At 41.5% G+C, this 21128-nt stretch overlaps 1 protein-coding gene across 1 annotated transcript in view; it reads left to right on the top strand.

Annotated features, from left to right (window-relative positions):
- The first annotated feature begins 2254 nt into the window (after positions 1 to 2254).
- The window catches only part of DAP (death associated protein), a 59067-nt gene continuing 40193 nt past the window's right edge, over positions 2255 to 21128 (top strand). Inside the window, exons 1-2 of the mRNA XM_074899516.1 lie at positions 2255 to 2404; positions 9153 to 9249. Coding sequence (XP_074755617.1) covers positions 2350 to 2404; positions 9153 to 9249 — 152 coding nt within the window. The 5' untranslated portion in view covers positions 2255 to 2349. The remainder of the gene's footprint in view (positions 2405 to 9152; positions 9250 to 21128) is intronic.

The raw sequence follows: 21128 nt of genomic DNA, 5'->3' as shown, positions 1-21128 counted from the left end.
ACAGGCCCCTGTCACTTGAGGAAATGAGTAATTATATATACTGACAAGTATAGCGAGGTCTGAGAACCTCCAGGCTCTCGAGAGCAGCGAAGATCCTTCCTGCTCCCTCCCGCAAGCCTGATCCTTGGCGTGCTCACTCCTGCCTGACCTACCTTCGGTCTTTCCTCCCTCCCCCTGGGCTTCTCATCCTCGTCTCACCCAACTAGTCCTGGCTTCCAACTTAATTGCTTGAGGAAACATGTTTCTTACCTCCCATGGTGGCACTCACTCTGCTTCTGCAATTCTCATGTCACCTCTCCACCACCCCCTACTCAGCTTTTCATCCTCATCTCCTTGTCCACTCAGGCCAAGTCCTCCTGTACCTTGCTTTTTCCTGTTCCCATCTCTCTTCCCCTCTTCCGGTCCTTGCTCCTTCTGCACCAGAATGGTTTGCCTTGGGATCCCAGCTTCCAAACCTGATGCACAGCTGCATTTGTGGGAAATACTCCATCTCAGCTCTGGGTTTCCAAGGCATACTTAGGACCGATGTCGTACTTTAACCGTGGAGCCTCAGCAAGCCTTCATACAAGTACTTGTGGCAATGGTGATGTGCAAAGTCTTGTAATGTTAAGAAATGTTGCCAGCTTTCGCAAGAACAGCCAAAGCACGTCTCTGATATAATTCTTCCTCACAGTGCACCTCCACATACCAAATCGTTGCACTGAAATATGAAATTATTACTGATTCTTAGAGAGAAAAAAATTAGTTTCTGGGGTTTTTAATGTCATAAAGCACATTATGTTTAACTTCAATTCTATAACAGCTGGTTTAGAGTAAAACTGCAACAGCAAAAATTCATACTGACACTGGTAACCAGCACTGGGAAATCCAAAGCAAATGTACCTGGGAAAACCAAGAATAATGAAAATAAAATCTTTTAATTCAAATCCAGAGGACGGTAGAAAAAGAAGCATTAAATTCTCCATTTAGGAGGTAATTCTGCCCTAGAAAAAAATTATAATCTGAATAGACTTTGACAGAGACTGGAAAGGGAATTGGAGTCATTTGTGTTAGGCTACACAGAAGGTGACAGAACTGAAAATATAATCTGAGACTCTAAAGTGCCGTATGTGTAAGAAATTGAAATTACCCAGCAGCAAAATGCAAAAAACTTAGTTACAGAATTTTTATAACATTTGTTCACGCAGGCTGTTAAGGATACTATGATGTGATTATATTTTGGGCTGTTGCCAGAAAACCCCAGTATATTTACCCATCACTTATGTTTTGACAGTGGTAATATAAGTGTAACAAGAGTGATAGCAAATAACTAAAATATTACTACATTAATTTCCCTATAACATACCTGGGATGCAGTATTACTACAGCACTTTGGGGGGGTTCAACTTCCAACCGTCATACACTCATCTTTTTGGGGGACTTGCTTTCCTTATGTCAAATTATAAAAGAAAACCAGAATAGCCTGTATGGTTTACACTTTGCGGATGATATAATGAATTTACGTATCACGCTCCATGCCTTTCCACATCACTTGGAAAATATAACTGAAGCGTTTGAGAAACTCCTTAAACCGGCGTGAACGAACATTGTGATGTCAAAGGGAAAGGTAAAATCTGAAGCACGGGCGCTGTACACACCGCTTCACACAGACGTGGTTTGGCAGAAGAAAATAAAGCTGTCGAGTTGCCGATTAGTCACTCATGAAAAGTATTATTTGAAGCGCACGAGCACGGAATTCAGAACCACGTTCACTGCCCGCGCCGTTTTCTCGTGGCAACGAAATAAAAGGGTGGTATTGCCCTCTAAAATACGATATCCAAACGGGATTTTAAAGGCGCTCTGCTGCAGGACCCTGTTACGTCAAGTAAGGCGAAATCGCACAGCTAAAGGGAATAATAAAAAAAAAAAAAAAAGAGAAAGGCAGGCTTCGGCGGTTTCGCAACACTTGACTTCGCGCCCGGCCGTGGCAGAGGGGATCACGAGAAATGAAAACCCACGCCCCCAACGCGCCAGCTCAGCGGCGGAACAGAACTGGAGGTCGGGGGGCAGCGCACCGGCACACAGACCACGGAGCCGCCGGCGGAGCCGCCACCACCGCCCCGCCCCGCCCCGCCGCGGGAGGGCGGGGCCGCCGGGACCGGCGGCCCCGCCCTCCCGCGGCGGGGCGGGGCTGGGGCCTCTTGCCCCGCCCCGTTGGCTGTCGGCGCCGCCTCCGCGCAGTGCGGGCTCCGCCCCTCCCGGCGGCCACGTTGACAGGGCGGGAGCGGGGCGCGGCGCGGGGCAGGCTGGGCGCTGCCCGTTGTTGGTCGGCGTTGGGGTGCGGGCGGCGGGGCCGTTGCCGCGGTAAAAATGTCTTCGCCTCCTAAAGAGAAAGCAGAGACGCGGGCCGGACACCCTCCTGCTGGTACGGCCGCCGGTTCCCGTCTCTCCGCTCTTTTTTTTTTACTTCCCGCTCCTGGGGACGGGGCGGGCGGGCGGGGGGGTCTGGGCAGACGAGGGGGCCGAGCGCCTCCGGGAGAGAACGGCCGGGCGGTGGTTCCCCGCCAAGTCCGCGGCTTGTCCGCTGCCCGGGGCTGAGGAGGGTGAGGGCTGGCTCGGGCGGGTGCCGCCGCCGCCCGGGGCGGTGAGCCCTGGGTGGTTCCCCCGTGTCGTCTGCTCGGTTGCCGCCGCTTAAAGCGACGTCTGACCCGGCTCTCTGGCCGTGGGCCTGGCCTCTGCTCGCCCTTAGCTTTCCCGGCTCCCTTCGCCAGTAATGGGGGGCGACGCTCCCTGCCCCGCTTTTCCCAGAGGAGTTCTGGTGGAAGACAAGTCCTCATCGGGTTTGTGCCGTTTGGCATCTCCAGGCTTCGAGCCCGGGAGACGGGTGGCGCTGCCTTCATCGCTCCTCGTCCGTCAGGGCATCCCGACCTCGAAAGGTGGTGGAGGCCTACGAAGCCACTGCCTGGGGCTGCTGAAGGCGGGAAGGGGAAAGGAGCAGTCTCAGCCGCATCACAGCCTGTGTGGCAGCACGCAACACGGCTCAGGCTGGGCGCCGACAAGACAAACTGCAAATCTTATACTATTCCGTGCGTCCATTTTGCCTGTGGGTGTCACAGTGTGAGTGCTTGAGCAGGCTTCATGCTCCCAAGTTAAAATTCTGGAGGCTGTCAGGGTAGGAAGCGAATGAAGCTGCTTGCTAGCTGCCCAGCGAAAGAGCTCCGGCACCTTCCACCCGCTGCTGCCTGCTCGTGGGCCAGCAAAGTGGCAGGTGGTGGGGTTAGGAGCTGCGTTTTGCCTTCGGTGGGGCACTGGTCTGCCACCATCCAGAGGCGGCAGCTCTTCTCTGTGCACAGGTGGGGTTCAGTTACTCGCAGTATCCAAGTTGTCTTGCTCCTTCACATACTGTTGTTTTTCTTCTTATTTACAGTTTTCTGAAAAAATGGGAACTTTGGTCCCTGCACCAGCAACTTTTCACGTGTCTTCTAGAGTTTCCTAGTGGAGTGGTTTGGGGTTTTTTTTAAGTGTTTCAGTCAAAAAATGCTGGAGTTCTTAATACACAGGGTGTTTAGTTTTATATTCAAATCAATTGTTGAGATTTAAAGCTAAATTTGAAAACAATTTTGAACCCTAATTGAATTATGCTCTTTTTTATGATGAGGACCTGAAATTCCTTTAAATAGATAATAGGAGTGAGTACTAATGGCTTTGCTTTGCATGGCCAATACAGTTCAGCAGTACAGTTAAGCCAGTCTCTTGGCTGAGCAGAGTCATCCTGGTTCTGCATCCTCCCTTGTCTTGGCGTTTGCTCTTACCTGACCTCCTGCTGAGCTGGTTCAGGGAAACAAAGCAAAGCACCTTTCCCAATGTCCACAGCTTTTGCTGCCATAGCTCCTCGAGCTGGCTTGCCTTGCGGTCAGATAAACGTCAGCGTCAGTGGGAAGGGATGGTTAAGACCTTAGGTTGGTTTAGCTGTGTCTTCAGCTGCACCACTGATGGAAAGGGAACAAAGGATAAATGGTGGATATTTTAATTGGGATGCTTTATCACTGTATTTTCTGATGATGTTGCATGTTTGAGATTTGCTTCAAAACCTGTCTTTTGAAACAGGTGACATTTTTTTAAAGACCTGAAGTAGAGCCTCCATAGGCCACATGAGAAACCAGAGATGCACAGTGCAAAAGCACGACTGGAATGCAGTACAGGTTTCCCTTGCTGTCAGAATATTTCAGTATTTTTTTTTATTTGTAAAACATGCATTTACATATGAACTGAATAACTTTTTCAGCTAAGTCCCTTCTAAGATCATTAGCATCCCTGGAGTTTTTTTTTTGTCAGTATGCACCAATTCAGCTTTGGAAGGAAGGTTATCACCAAGTCTGCCTTTGAGGCCAGAAAAAAATTTATGCTTTATAGTCTCTTCGGGTCGTTTCTGGAAGAAGGTGGTTCTGAGCTGGTTGGCAGAGGAAAGTAGTGGCCTTGTGGTCTTTTTACACTTGGAAAATCCGCAATAAACGTGCTCACTAGCAACACGGACTCTATTTACTCGATTACTCAATATTTACTCTAGGGGCTGAAGCTGGGTTTTAATCCTCTATCTCAAGCTGGTTTAGATGCTTGAATAATAATATAATGCAATAGGGCAGTTCTGCAATCAAGTTTTAATAAAATCAAAGTAAAAAATTCTTTAAAATAAATAAAATATGACTAATAAATACAGGTGAAATTGTGTTCGCCAATAACAAAGCAAGGTGAAGATGTAACGCAGTCTGTTTTGACCAGTGACTTAAAAGCTCTGGTTTTGCTGCATACGGTTGTGTAGAGAGCCCTGCCTGTAATTACAGATGTGTCTTTACTCCACTGAGTATGAATTAGAGATGTAAAAGTTAGAAAGGACTTGGATCATCAAATTAAAGCAGAATTGACAAATCCATTGTTGCTCATATGCACTGTTAGCCCTTGCTTACTGTCTGCGTACAGTCTGTTAGCTTCCTCTCTGCACTGATCTTTCACGTGGAGGGGGAAAAAAAAAAAAAGGACAAGAAAAGCACTTGAAAAGAGAAAGGATAATGACATAGAAAGAAACCTCAAGACCTCAGGCCGGTAACAGGGTGCATGAAGCAACTTTGAACTCCTTTCTGAAACTTAAAAGAGGGCCCCGACTGAAGCTTTATTAAATATCCGTCAGTGAGCTCAATGCATCTATAATACATCGCTGAGTAGGTTTGTACAGCTCGTGGTCCCTCTAAAGAGGTCCACATAATTATGCTTTTAGCTTTTTATTTCTTCTAGTAGATACTGTGGAGGAATAAAGCAAGGTGATTGTGTTAATAGTTTATTTATGAAGCTTTGCAGCAGGTTCATGAGAACAGTTACGTGCTTTTTCCTACATAAAAAAAAATATAGCTCTAGGCCAAGATTTCTGTGAAATGAAGGCATATCGTAACTCTTACTTCTGTTCTTGTTTTCTCAGACGCTAATGTACGCGCTCTTAAGCTTGCAGAATGGCATATTTTGAGTTTCTCTCAGTCCTGGCTTTCCATGCATCTTATTGATGTAATGGAATCTGTTATTATACAGTACATAAGAATAAATTTTGTGTTAATATTTAATATGATGCTCAGGGAAAACAGGAAGCTGCTAAAGCTCTTGGTTATGCTCTGGATTTCTAAAACTCCCTGTAAAGTTGTGGTGACAGTAGGTCATTTGGGTTGAGCTGGAAGGTTTCCCCAGGAAGGACTGCCTCGGGTCTGCAAGCTGAGTGAGCTGGGGCCAGAGCCATCACTGAGCTGTGGTGCTTCGCTGGGTACTTGGTGCTTGCTGTGACTCAGTGGGGTTTATTTTAGAATTCAGTCTCAGCAACTGGGAACAGTCTGAAAGAAGCATGGGGGGGGAAGGTTAAACAGACTGAGAGTGTTTCCCTACTCCAGATTGTCTTGAGTGGTAATTGATTAACACAGTTTAATACATTTCCAAAATGAGTAGTCATACCCTTAAGAGGAATGCAGGCTGGTGTTTGCAGGTCAAACAAAACAGTCTTGTCTGTCTCTCGGCAGGGGGGGAACATGAGATATAATAACTAAAATCCAAAACTCTGCTCTTACCCAGTAGTGGGACAGACAGACTTGTGCTCTTGGAGTGTGCTGGCAGAAGATTCCCTCTTTATTTTGCACTTCAGAGGCTGGTGGCCTCTTGGCCATTGCCACCGTGGGGAGCCATTCCCGGTCCCCTCCTGCCTTAGCACAGGTCCCACCTGACCTGGCTGAGCAGTTGCAGCCTGAGCTCCCTGTTCAGCTTTCTTCCTAGTCCCATCAGGATGTCGCCGTCCTCTTCTGTGCACTGATTTCTGGCAGTGTTCTGGAAGGTGGTTTATCAGTTCTTGAAATCCTCTCTCTGCTCTGTGCATGATTTACTATAAGGAAATCGAAGCTCTTACTCTTTTAAGAATGACTTTTAAATGGCAAAATCACCGTGGTAAGCATCTGTCAAATTCTGTAGTAAATGCTAGACAAGTAAGAAATAGATGAATCCTCCTAAGTCCCAGGAAAATATTGCAAATGGAGTGGGTTTTTTTTAGCTCGGTGGATATAATCGTTATTTCTTCTCTCTGTCTAACCCTGAGGTAGTGTAGCTTGGTCAAAACTTGAAAAGGAAGGCGAATTATGTTGCAAGGGTATTTCTCAAGCTAAATCTCTTGAACTAGATTGGGTACGAGCATGCTGTGTCATGGGTGGCAGAGACGTACATCAGCTATGTATGTACAGGGTGCTGAGCTAATTGTTTCACTTTTGGTCTCAGAAATCCACATACTACTGCAGTTGTTTGCTGAATTCTTCTTTTGGTTTCCCAGATCTGCACAATAACCCTGAATTACTAAAGATTATTCAACTATGTTCCGATGTGCTTTTAGCTGTCCATACTATGCCGGTGGATATTAGTGCAAAAGATCAGATTATTAAAATTAATAAGTTACGTCATCGGTCAGTCGCTGTTATGCCTTTTAATTGTCTGGTTGGTTGCTTTTAACAGGGATTTAACAGAATCCCTGTTAATTCTACATACAGACAAATCTGAACGTGTTAGCTGCATATCTTTGCCAGTGACAGATAAAGAGAAAACAAGTGGGTCATGGTCTGATGATATACAATAGGAGAGGAGAGAGATTTTAGACCATGTAAATTAGCACTAAATCTTCAGGTGTTGTTTTCTGTAGTTTTCTGTTAGATGGTGAAGAACATGGAAGCATGTGTGAATTGTCCAGAAGCCCTGTTGGTAACCTGGCAGATGTTGCTGTGGAGACAGCACCTTCCACAGAAAATAATTTGAAAGGGAGCTAATAAGAACTGATTGTGCAATGATGAATTAAATAAAACATACCAATCACTTTGATTAACGGAGATGTTAGAAGAGGACAGCACTTGCCAGAGCTCAGAGTGTTTGCTTTTGCAAACAAACTTAAATTTCTACAGAGTTTGCATCCAGAAAAATGAACAGGAATGTTAATTTTTGTTTCATTTTTGAAACTACATTTCTTTGTAGCTACACCTTTCTATCTTTTCATGTTCCACATGAAACATTTCTCATCAATTTAAGGATTGTAAGTTTTATGCTGGAAAGATGACACAAAATGGTTAGTGTTTTGGTTGTGGAATTTAATGCATGCTAAGAAGACACAGTTTTGATAGGTTTTAAAAGATACTTCTTTGGGTTTGTCTGTTGATCACCTGTCTTTTAGTTAATGTCCTTTACTGAATCAGAAGTTTGTCTTTCAAGTATCGCACAAAGCTTCAAATCTGTTTAAAAAATCCTAGGGCTAAAGAGCTGTCACTTTCTCATAGGGCAGGTCACTTTCTCTTTATTGCTTGCTCTCACCCCGGCTGTAAAATCTATGCACAGGAATGTCCTTTCCATTGCTGTCCTGGTTAAGAACTGAGAACTAAACCTATTTCTAGGTTTCAGGGATTAGTACTCGACTGCTGTGAGGTGTCTTAATCCCTCTGTGGCTAGGCACGGGAGGGCTCTCAGAAGCACAGCCTCCCCTAGCCGCGCTGGCAAGCCGCCTTGGCTCCTTCCCACTGCTGCTCTGGCATCCTGCTTGCTCGGGCTGTGACATCTCTGCCGAGGCTGTCTGAGAGACTTACTGTGTCGTGGTGATGTGAAACACAAACCCACGTGTCTGTAGGTGGTTTTATTGACTTCTGACCGCTGTAGTGGTTTTCTGATGTGGTTGCTGATGGCAGTGTAACCCATCCAATTAGCTAATGAGATGCATCATCTTATCTTGTGCTGTCCTTAAGTGTGTATAGCAATGGTTGAAGAAAAAAAAAAAAAGTACAATATTAAAACAGAAAGCAGATCAAGAGCAGCCTGCCTGTTGCTCTGCTTGGTAGCAGCAGTGTTAGGCCTGGCTTGGTTCCTATTTTATATTTCGCTTTGGAGAACATAAATGATGAACATAAGTGGCTTTGCTTTCACTTCTTTTGTGTTTCAAAGGGATTCTTTCATGTTTGCATCACTTCTAAAACTAAATCATGACAAGGATTTGAAACGTGGTAGATGCTCATGTTTTGCAACACAAAGCTCTGTTCTAAATGCAAGTTAACTGTCATTCTAAACTTTGATTTTTATTCTAGTGTTTGTAAAGTACTTCTTTGTATAAATACAAGTATATATATGTGTGTATATATATATTATATACACACACAAATAAATGTTATAGCGGTAGTTTTTAAACTCAAAATGACTGGTAAAGTTCTTCAGCCCTTCTTGTTTTATGGGCGTATTTAACATTCATGTTTGTGGCCTTTTGTGTAGTGTTATGCAAGCCATCGCCTCTGTTTCTTCTTCTGACTGCTGCAAGTTAGTAGGGGTTGGGAGAGGGTTAAAACAGAGTTGAGTTTTCTAAAATGGTATTGGAAGCAGGTGGTAAAATGAGCTGCAACTTCTCAGGATGAGCAAAGATGGCATAATGTGAAAGAGAATGGCAGATGCGGTCCTGAAGTAGCTGTTCCTCAGGCTTGCCACTTTTAAACACTTTGGGGCCTTTTTTCAAACTGTGATTACTCTTAAACTACTCTGCAAAGTATTAGGGCAGGAGGGAGGGTCATCTTTACTTACTTAAAGTGTTCTTTACTTCGCTGATTTGACTAATTTGCTGTTTCTAATTTTTATTCCAGTGAAAGCTGGTGGGATGCGGATCGTGCAGAAACACCCACATAATTCTGATGCCAAAGAAGAAAAAGATAAGGATGACCAAGACTGGGAAACCAGCAGGTGAGCACTGATTTCACACACGTGCCACAGCAAATTTCTATGACCTTGAACCTTATCACCAGTTTGTTTTCCTTGCAGATAGCAAACCAACTATACAGTTGTTTTTGTACCATAAAATTGATTTAAAGTGGTAGCAAGTTATATGCTCCATTAAGAGAATTGGGAAATTTGGGAATTTTTACACTGCTGAGCCTCCTTTAAATGGTCCTGCCCAGTAAGAGAAGGTTAGAGAAGAAAGTACAGTTAAAGTAAAACATCAACTTTTCTAAAATCTCTGAACATTATTTCAGACTGTGCAGAAACACAGAGGCTAGGCACATTTGGACACAAGCATTAGGCTGGCAAACTGTGTATGATGTGGTCTTGCTGTGTGGTGGTTGATTCCTTCTACCTTTTGGCCCATACTCCTTTCTCTGTGAGGTATTTGACAATATGGGGCTTTTAAGAAGACAAGTACAAATAAATGCTATGATTATTATCTGCTTTATTTTAGGTGGGAATCTAGCAGTTTTAGTGGTGGAGGATACCAAGGCAGACAGCACTTACTTAGCAGTTTTAACTAGATTTACCAGGTAACTGCTGTGTAGAAATGAAAGCAGAGAGGTTCAGTGGACTGTTGCTGTATTCATACAAAAGCCACATGGTTTTCTGCTGCTTTACTTGGCTAGTGGTTTGTCTTTGTAGCCAAGATTATATTTACCTGAAATCTTTATATACTAGCTTACTGTTTGTCCTTGCTATTTGCTCAATGCAAAAGAAAGAGAGCCATTCTTGTGCTTTTGTAAGTAGACTGACTTATATGATGTTTATTTTACATGTAAAACAATGGTAATAAATAAACATTGTGAAAATGTTGGTATAAATAAGAACAAATGTGTTTATTTACTAAATCACAATTTGAATAGGAAACACCTTTGAGAAGGAAAAAGTAATTTTAATTAATATATTCAAATGAAAGGCAGGAAAACGAAACTTTATGCCACCTCATTAACCAAGTTGGCCATCTTGTATTTCTATTCAGTGACATGTAAGTTAGAACAGAGTCTGTACTGCAGTCAAGATTTGTCCAAAGGGAAGTATCATATCTTGTGGTTCATATCCTTTTATTTAAGGTGTGCTTGTGGTGGATTGACCTTGGGTGGATGCCCACCAAGCTGCTCTATCACTCTCCTCTTCAGCAGGTTGGGAGGCAGGAGAAAATAAGACGGAAGAAACTTGTGGATCAAGATAAAGGCAGTTTAATAAAGCAAAAGTAAAGGCTGTGTGCGGAAGCAAAAGAGAACAAAAGATTTATTCTCTACTTCCCATCAGCAGGCGATGTGCAGCTAGAGCTTCAGTATGTATAGCAGTTGCTCTGGAAGACAAACGTCATAGTAACAAACACTGCCCCCCCCCCCCCCCCCCCCCCCTCCAGCCCCTTAGCTTTTATTGCTGAACAGAGGTCATATGGTATGGAATATCCCTTTGGTCAGTTTGGCTCAGCTGCCCTGGATATGTCACCCCAGCCTACTGGTGAGGGGGGAGTGTTGGAGAGACAGCAGGATGCTGTGCCAGTGCTGCTCAGCAGCAGCCAAAACACTGGTATGTTATCAACACCTTTCTAGCTACCAATACACAGCACAGCACTGTAAGGGCTGCTGTGGGGAAAATTAACTCCATCTCAGCCAGACGCAGTACAGTGTTATATACCTGCTTATTCTTACATTTCCTTGGCCTGACAACCTCATAGTGACAGAATCTCATTAGGATCCAAATGAGAAGACTTCTTGTGCCTCTTCACAGATCTAAACCCCTGTTACAATATAGCTATCTGCTTTATTCCTTTCTTCAGACAAGATTAGAATTTTCCCCTCTCAGTCAAATACTGTAGGGAAAAGTTAAAATTTAACCTCGATACTCATGGCAGTGTCTGCTTTAGCAGGTGCTGTGGCACGATAGAAGCAGATCTGTGGAGGGAAACAGTTGGTGCCAAGGACTTCATGTCCACACTGGGTATGTTTTGGAGGTTACTTAGTCTGATTGTCTGGACTGAAGGACCAAGCCCAGCTGGCACCTGTTAGGTGTCTTCTTGGACTACATGTTCAGATCAGCGTCATCTGCAGGGAGTCCATGTCAGGTTCCCTGAGACCAGCCCACAAGGCAAAACAAAGCCCGGCCAACAGAATGATCGGGAAGGGGAGTACACTCTGGATCTTAAGATACTAACAAATATGCACTGCATATTAATATTGTAAAGCAGGTCCGTGAGCAATTTTCTTGCTTTAAAGGCAGAGGAGAAAGTTTAATGACCTCTAGAGCTACTGTATTAGCTAGGGAATAGTTAGTGGTTGCACCTCATAAAATCCATTCCCTCAGCCATCTGATCAATTTTTTGTCAAAATATGCACTTAGAGCGCACTCTTCACTTTGGCTTTCTTGTAGAGGATACGTTATTGGTCTGTATTAGGCCCTTGTGCATGTAGTTATTTCAAGCCTGTGTATTAATACAAAAAGCATTCATTGGTCTGAACTTTTTATTTTTTTGATTTAATCCTCTTGAGAAAGAAAGCAGTAGGAGGGACAGAAGGAACACAGTTAGATGGGAAGCAGCATGAATTATAAAACAGAAGTAAGTTTGTTTACAAGTCTGAGAGAAGTTGTTTTCCTGGTAGAACTAGGAAACTTTTGTGTCTGAAGGAAAGAATTTAATGTGACTGTTGTAGGCTCCTGTGGGAATACTTGTATAGCTCTGGTGGCTGTACAAGCTGTATATGTGAGCAAGAAGTTACTTAGCCATAGACAGAGTAAGTAAACTCCACAAGCCGTAGTACATAAACTTCTTGTTGTTTGTCAAAATTAAATTACATTTGCAGCATGTCAGCTGCTTTTGTGCTGGGAGGTGCACTCCCCTGGAGTTTCTGTTCCTGGTGATTCACAGTGCCCTTCTAAAACATCTGGATTTCTGATGCCTGTGGAGGTAGGTTTATCAGGAGATGGGGACAGGTTTGTCAGGAGGGAGAGAAGAGGCCACTAGCATTCTGTTCTGCTTTCTCCAGCACCAATACATACATACTTTTTGGTCTTTGCTAGCTGATATTTTATGTCCCTTTGCTAAGCAGATGCAGTGTTTTTAGCTTTCTACTCTCGTGTTTAGTCTTTGTCATTTTAAGTAGTATGCTTGATCTGATGCAATCTCTACTCTGTATTGCGTTCAAAGTCAAAAGAAGCAAACAGCCCTTCAGGCAATTCATAATCAGGTGATATGGGCATTTTACAGTGATGTGAGAGAGAATAGTAATACAGAGAAGAGTAATTTGTGTGTGTGTGAAGAGGGAGACTAGGATTGAGTGATTATTTTAATCTCATTGCAGGTTTGGTTGAGGACAGATTAGTGGAATTGGCAGTAAATTGAGGCAGAAGATTTTCAGCTCTCCCAGAGTTCCTTGTGAGCTCCAAGAGCACATGTCCTCCCCATGATGGTACAAATCTGAGCAGCTGCTCAGCAAGAAAGCTTTCGGCTAGAGTTCACAGAAGTATTTGTGGCTTTGGGGACAGCTGGCATTGTTTTTGCAGTGTGCTTGCAGAAAAAAGACATTGGGTCAGTGTTTCTAGCCTTAATGTAAAAAAAGGTGATATAGGTAAACACCCCTGAAGCAGCTAACTGTGCTGTGATAAAGGTGACTTTAATATTCACTGGGTGTATCTTCTGTAACACTTCTTTTTCTCAGTTGTTCAGCAACTTGCAAACCAGTTACTGTAATTTACTCTGCAAAGTATTTTATTCAGTTCTGTTTCCTAAAATAAAATTGTTATGACAACCTACTATTTCATGGTAGGCTGACTTGTTATAATGGTGATTTGTGATCCCTTAAAACAATATGTGGTAAGATGATTTTATACAAATTTAAACTTTTCCTACAATGCAGTTCTCAGCCTTGAGTAGTAATGGAAATAATTTTATATGACTGGTATAAATATAGTTTTACTTAAAGAGGAATGGCTGGATACTATTATATGGAGAAGACTCAGTGAAAGAAGAGAGGGGTTGCATCATTTCGTTTAGGTGAACTAAAAAAATGTGTGGCATCCAAAGCCAGTGGCACTACTGTGGTCAAGATGTCAGTGGTAGACTTGACTGTGAGGTGGAGTCCTTGGCCCAAATGTTCTTGAAGATAACGGTGATTTTGATCAGCTTGGTTGGAAATAGGCTACTGGCTGGCTGAACTTCTGGTCTGATCTGTTACTGATTTTCTTAATGTTTCTGTAGTTGTTTAAGACTTGCTTTGATTTGCTTTTGGATATGGCTGCAATTTTGATTGATTGACAGTCATACTGATTGCTGCCGGAAGGTATTTTTTGTAATGCTAGATGAAGGTGAAACATATCATTAGAAGTAGGGTTATGAATGGAAACCATCATTTTTGAGGACCGTATGTTGTCGTAGAAAATATTTGGAATAAGTAGGCTACTTACAGTCCTGGGCTTTATTAGAAGCCCATTAATGCATGTTTAACTGAGATTTGCAATATCCTGTGCACTCCTGTGCCAGTATCTGACTCTAGCCATAATAAACACTCTTGAAAGACAGATAATTTGAAGTGAGAGCTGCTTGTTCAGTTTTACACAAGAGCTTCATTAATAGTCTCTCTGGGACCTCAAGAACAAGAAACTATAATTAAATATCAGCATCTGAATTTTTAAAAAATATACATTTAAAGCAAAAACCTGGTTTATTTTGTTTTCTAACAGGGTAAACTGCAAAGTCTTTCATGTTTAAAGACTCCTCTTTTGTTGTATTTTTGAAACAAAGTGGCTAATCACAGTGATTTAATTATCGAATATCAAGGCAGTAGAGTGATTTCTCAGTATACATATGTAAATTGTATGTGTTTTGTATCTTAAACTTACTTGGAGGTTGTGAATTCAGCATTGTCTGACTTTCCCATTAGCTATATTCACTGGGCAAAAGAAAAATAATTAAAAAAAAGAGATCATTTAGAATATGGTGACTCAAAAGAAAAATCATGCTAATGAAGCATAAGGGTGTCTGTATGTCAAAAAGCTGGTCTTGTTACTTAATCCCATGGTGAGAGAGTTGTCTAAGGCTGCTGTTATGCTTCAGGTATCTCTGTTGCTAGTTAAATCTGAATATGCTAGTTAAGCTGCACGTACTTTTTTTCTTTTAGAAGTGCAGTGGAAGTCTCAAATTTAGACTGCAAGTATTTGCTTTCATTGAAGAGTATATTTGTTCTTCCTTTCCCTCACTTTGCTCTGTTGCAGCTGACAAGAAATAAGTCACAGGCATTATCCATTTTTCATTTGCCACTGAAGATTCTGTGGTCATTGAAATATATTTAATTTTTGCCTTGTAATGACCCTTGTTATCTTAACTTCTGACAGAATTTTAAAAATACAAAGTAGGTTATACAACTAACCCATTAGGGCATGTTTGTACATTTGTTTACACCCTAAATATGGAGATGCTTGAAACTATTTCTGCTCCTTGTATTTCACCCTGTTCTGGTTGTTTAGCTGGGGCAGAAACTGTAGAGTCAAAGTCCTGATCCTTTGACTTGGGAATGTGCCCTTCAGCACAGCCAAGACCTGGGAGATGACATCTGGTGTTCAGCTTGCTTACACAAGTCCTGTAGGAGGTAGTTTGTGTCATGGATGAAGATGTTTCAGTCCAGTTAGTTGTAATGTTGTCTGTTGTAGAGTCAATGGGTGCTTGACAGAGGGGGAATCTTGGGAGTTCCAAGCAAAAAAAACCCACAACAGTGAGACACTTTACAGCATGTTAAACATGGAAACCAAACCCCCATAAACAGGTAGCATGGTACTTCCATAATGCTCACAGTGAATAGCCCATTAGTGTTTCTCCCATGTAGTTCAACATAAAGCTGAAAAAAAAGGCACCTTCACCTGTGTTCATGCATCTATAAAACCAAAATATTGGAAAAGCAAGTAGGCATTGACTCAGCATGTGAATATTTACAGTTAAAAGAGACGGGTCAGGCCAGATATGCTGCTACATCATCTGCTTAAGTTTTGGAGAGGAAATACACAACTTTGGTGGGGGGAGGATTGACTGAGTCTCCTTTTCTGGCAGCAGGGCCACTTCAGTGTTTGGCTTAAAAGGTCCCTTGGGCTACCGTGTTAGTGGAGGCAGCTCTGAAAGAGTGAACTGATACTGTGTACGAGCATCCATCATCAACAACCAGATCCTCCTCTTTGGCCTTTAAGCTCTCATTACTCAGATGTGGAGTTTTGGAGGCAGTTGGCCTTAGAGGATGAAATGTCTGGGGGTGAATCCCATGCTTGCAGTTTCTGGGAAAGATGCAAACTACAGCAAACGTTGGGTATTGTGAGAGTTTAGTGTGACTGTAGCTTTTTTTTCGCTTCATTAAATATTCCAAAGGCTAAAAGGCAGTTCTGCTGGCAAAAGAGCTGTAAAAAATTCGCAACTACAATTTTGTGATATTATTAAGCAGAACAGAGAACATAGCGCAGTGAGGGAACTAACTTCCTACCTTCTCTAAAACATCTTTATTTTCCAGAAAGATTCTGTGCTTAGGGCTTTTTTTTTTTTTTAATTTCTCCTTCCTCCCTCTTATCTTTATTTTGGACTTAAGATATTCCCTTAACTGTGAATTTCTTAATAGCATCACACTCTTCTCCTTTACATAAGTGATATTGCCTTCGATACATTTTCCCACCTCATTATTCATCTTCATGTCTTAAACTTTTGCATAGTTTTTACGATTAGCAGATGCTCGTCTACTAAAGTTTATATATGTATAATTTGTTTAATTATAAAAATAAAAACCAGTATTAGCAATTTTCATGTGATTTTTCAGGACAATACCTTTTGCAGATGACCGCTTACTTGGAGAAGTAGCAAAGTAACTGCTATGACCTGTGTTGAACCATATCAAATGCATATATGGTTATAGATTTAAGTATAAGTACAGAGAATAGAATATGGAATACTGATTTTTAAATGCAGAACTACTGTAAGGCAAGAAGGAAGGCTGTGAATATCTTCATTTAAGAAATGAAAGTATCTGTGAATGTAGGGAATGGAGAAAAAGCTAGACAAGATTATGAATGAAGCATTCTCATACAGGAAGATGTGAGTCTTCTGAAAGACTGTTTCATCCTTCCAGTATTTCTTGATGAAAGTTGATAAATCCATCAGTGTAAGTGCTAGTTATGACATTATATGGATAGCTCTTCTCATATTCCTGAAGCACTCTGTGCATGTGTGAAAGAACTAAAAATGATCTGATATTTCCCCCTCTCAAAGTGAATAGAAGATACGCCATCCAGCTCAGCGAGAGCCAGGTTCAGTCCCAAAGAAACATATGCTATCTTATGAAATAAGCTGGAAAGCTGAGTTGAATTGTCAGCCAAGCTGGTGTAAGAAAAAGATTTTAAAAGAATGAAAGTCTGTAATTTGTATTCTGTGTGATGAGGAAAGGAAGAAAAGCTTAGTCACATGTGAGAGGAAAAAGGATGGGAAGTAGTATCTTGTGAGTGGCACGGCTTAGCATGGCGTTCCATGTCTGTACAGAAAAGTAAAGTATCTCAAGCTAATAGCTCAAGTGGTGATATTTTGCTTAGTGCTTTTCACTTGATATCTCTCTGAATGTGGGAATGCATTGGATGAAGGTCATCATGCCAGTTTGAAGGCACAGACAGTGGTGAAACAGGTATTACCTAGGCATTATAAAGCACAAAAATTTCCAAACCCAAAACTATAATCAAATCCTTTTATTATACTAACTAAACCCAAATCTCTAATATTTAAGTGTTCAGCAACACTGAGAGCATTTCTAAAGCTAAAGGTATGAATTTCTACTAGAAAAAGCTGCCAGAGGACCAGATGCTACCCGTTTATTTAGAATCAAAAACCTATGTTTGAAGTGAAGTCACCATGAGCTGAAAATGAGTAGGAGGTGTGTGAGATTGACACCATGTTTGCCAAGGAGGGGGATCTAGTTTTTTCAAGTAGCACCTTCCTCTCCCTTAAGTTTCTTCTTCCTCAGCTGCATCAGGCACTGAACTTTGAAGCAGTTCAATATTAAAATAAAATTAGAATTACAATTTGCTAACTGTCGGTGGACCAAACAGGAGGGAATTTCACTCGGCTGCTCCCAGGACACTGGTACTAGAAGCAGGAGATACATGGGAGATAATTGAAGACATGACTGAAACCCTTTGTTGTATTATTATCAGAGTTTTATTTAGTCTGCAGTAACAGTTGATAGAGCTGTTCATTGCAGCATGTTACTTGATGGGCAGGTGTTGGCTGAAGTAGGCTTGCTGCCTTCTGATTTTACTGTAAGATTTCAGTGACTGCATCTTGGTCACAGTCGTCATGTTAAAGAAATGGCAATTAGTAAAAAATACTTTAGCAGCATTCACACAAATCTTAGTTCTGATGAGTTTCACTTTCTCTGGGACTCATTCCTTAGAATAGATACAAGATGATGAGCCTGGGGCTGTTAGTGCGTTCAAAGAGCTGGTTTTGTTCCTCCAGGATACAACCAAAGTGCCTCATTCTTATCCCTAATGATCTTGAAATGTAACTTATTTTTTTCTTTCAGATTGTTAGAGCCACAGTTAAATACTAGGCTAGCTCTCAATTACAGAGAGAGTCATGGCATGCTGCACTACAGAATCGGACAGTCCTAGAGTCCCCGCGTATCTGGCTTCACCCGTGTCTCTTGCAGCAGGTGGACTCTGCCCTCCCCAATTCCTGGGGCATTAATTCAGCCTGAGCCCCTTCCCTTAGGATTCTCACTGGGGTGGGGTAGCACTAAGCTTGCCGATGATGATATATTGAGGGGCTGACTGGGTTTGGTGTTGTCTCAAATTACAGTTTCACTCTAGGAAAATGACAAATACAGAGGACTGTATTTAAGACAGGTGCTTTTAGGGGGGTTTTGTTTGTACTTTGCATTGCTGAATGTTTGTCATTGCTTCCCAAAGCCTGCTTTAAAGCCTTCTTTTTGACTTAAAAAGAAATCACCAAATGCAGAGCTCCAGGTATTACAGTGGAAGAGCTAGGCTGGTTTTTGCTATAATAGCCTAAGTTGTAGTGTCTCTTTTCAGAGTATTTGGAACTACTGAAAGTCTTCAAAATAATTCAGTAAGGAAAATCTCATTACTGAGTGTGTGGATCCTTGTACACCTTAAATGTTGATAATGAGCTTGATTGTCCTGCAGTCCTGACGGTCAATCTCCTGAAACTGTAACCTCACATTAGTGTTTAGAACATGCACTAGTAAAGTGTGTTTACTGTTTGGTGGTTGTTAGAATGATCAAGAGTACTTTGCATTACTTATGAAAGCTGCTGTTGCTATTTTTTTGAAAAAATCCTTTCTTTTTGCATGCAACATATTTACTAATATGTACCATGTTATTGTTGCTAATAAGCAACTTACTTGCATGAAATGTATTAGACTTTGTGAGGCACTAATGAATTAACTGACCAGTTAATGCACAACCCCCATTTAGCTTGTTTGTTAAAATGTTGCTTTTGTGTTGGAGGTGGTGGAATGAAGTTGCATTATACTTCTGTGATTCTTCATTTATTTCTGGGATCATGCTAACTTGTGATTCTAGAGGAAAAGTGTTTGTAGCCATGTGTATGCTGTTTTATATCAACAGTGACACTAATAACATTACCACTAATTCTTCCACATACTGCTCTTTAGAAGGCTTTTGACTAAATGAAATTTAGCATTCTTATTTATTGCTTTGAAAATTGCTGTAGAATTTCTTTCCTGTTTTCAGACATTACATGATTCTCTTTCGGCTGGTGTGTTTGAAAGATTTTATTCTTGTTCCAGTTTACAATGGGGGAAAAAAATGCCAGAGCCTCAAAAGATTCTAAGAAGTAGAGCTTCATGTTCTGTGTTTTCTCCAAACATAGGCCTTCTGGCTGCTGCCATTGGTTGTTCTGGTTCCTTCCCTGTATTGGGATGGTTTGGATGACCTCTAGATGGCTTTGAAGCTAATACTACATTTTTCCTTCGTAACTCAAAAGCAACCACATTTGCAGAAAACTTGCAGTCCTGCTGATAATGTATTATTTATTCCTGCTGCTGTCCTTTGGAGGATCTCCCTTTATAACTCCTAGTTTCTCAGTCTTCATGTTCTTTTGTGCTGTCTTACCCTTGAAATTATTTCTGTATTAGTGATCGCAAATTGTCCTCTTCCTATTATATTTTCCTAAAATCACCTTTTCTGATAAGAATTCTAATGTTGAGAGACCTCTGTATGTGTGTTCCTCCTCCTGCAGAACTGACTAACAGCTTAGCTGGTCTGATGATTAGAACTTGGATCTTTCATATTGTCTATGTCAGACTGAGAAATAAATAGAAATGGTGTTTAGGAGCTGCGTAGCTCTAATGGAAATAGACAGCAATAGTCATATATGTTTTACAGCAGTGATGTGTCATTTTTGTGTTTGGCTGTTCCAGTCTCTGATCCCCAAGATGTCTCCTGCTGTATCCCAAGGTAACTCAGTTTAATGAGGGGGTCTTGCTGGCATTTTTTTTAAATCTGTGCATTCCACATAGGCTAGAAGATTGGGGGGTTATGCTTTAATTCTTTCAGGTTTTAATACTTTTACTGGGAAAAGAAAATTTTCCAAGGTAATGCACAGTTTTCCCCCGCTAATAGGAGAAGGAAAGGGAAGATAACTGCTTGCAGTTAATGCACCAGATTCTCTCTTCCTCTCCAGCTTTTTAAAAAATTGATGTAGCTTTATTAGCTAATGGCTTTTTAAGATGCTGTATAGTCCTTACTTCTCCCTGCCTGTTGCCATGTATTCTAAAACAATAAAGAACTATTAATACAATGAAGGAAAGGGGGTGTTATAACATCGTTGTAGTCTTTTCCTTCCTCTTCTGTTTCAAAGAATATGAAGAGCTGTGCAGGGCCAGCATGAAGCTCTGTCTGTCCTCGCCTGCCTGTGCCGCACTCCACAGCGGATGGTACTTTGGGACAGTGTATGAGAAGGGCTGGTGTAGACTGAGCCTGATGAAACTCTCCCAGCATCTAGCAACCTAAATTACTGCTTAAAAACTTGCTAATCATATTAAATTACTGCCACTAGATCTAGTTCATATTTCTCTAGCCCTCTTTTGAGCATATGTACATTTCTCACCTTGATAATCGTCTTCCTGTGGAGGTAGCACCACACTCTCAGTAGTGTATGCTGTAGCAAGTGTTTTCTTTTTGCTTGCCTGGTAACTTTTTCCTGTGCCCTCCAAGTCTTAAGTACTAAGAAATAATACTGTAATAGTACTGTAAACAAATAACTGTATTTGTTTTACCTTCTCCTCTCTATGTTATTCCTCGAGTTCTCTTTTATCTTTTTGTTTGTTATTGTGGTGGAATAACTAGAATTGCAAAGTGGAGAGTAAAAGCATACTGCAGACTTACACAGTGGCACAGTTTTATTTTTCTGCTTTTCCTTCTCTTAATTGTTCTTGTGTTTCAGTTGTGTTTTTATGTGCCTTTAGGGTATTAAGCTGCTGATTTCAAAAATCTTTTCACGGTGATTCCAACATTTGTTTTTGAGTTGTAATAACCGTTCTAGAGACCATCATTATGTATGTACAGTTACGATTGTTTTTCCCAGTGTGTATATTCTGCATTTATCAAGGTGCCATCTTTCACTTTATTGTTCCGTCATTCCTCTGAGATCCCTTGTAACTGTATACATTCAGGGTTTTTTTTCATCCTGAATAATTCACTAACATTAGCAGATATTGTCATATCACTATTTAGACCTCTTTTAAAGATTCTTGCAGGATCTCCCTGTTAACTTGCATGATTATGATATTTGATTTATTCCTATGCTTTGTTTACAGTTTCTGATCCTT

Source organism: Athene noctua, chromosome 2, assembly GCF_965140245.1.
Source record: "Athene noctua chromosome 2, bAthNoc1.hap1.1, whole genome shotgun sequence".
Lineage (NCBI taxonomy): Eukaryota > Metazoa > Chordata > Aves > Strigiformes > Strigidae > Athene > Athene noctua.
This window is presented reverse-complemented; position numbering and strand designations above follow the sequence as displayed.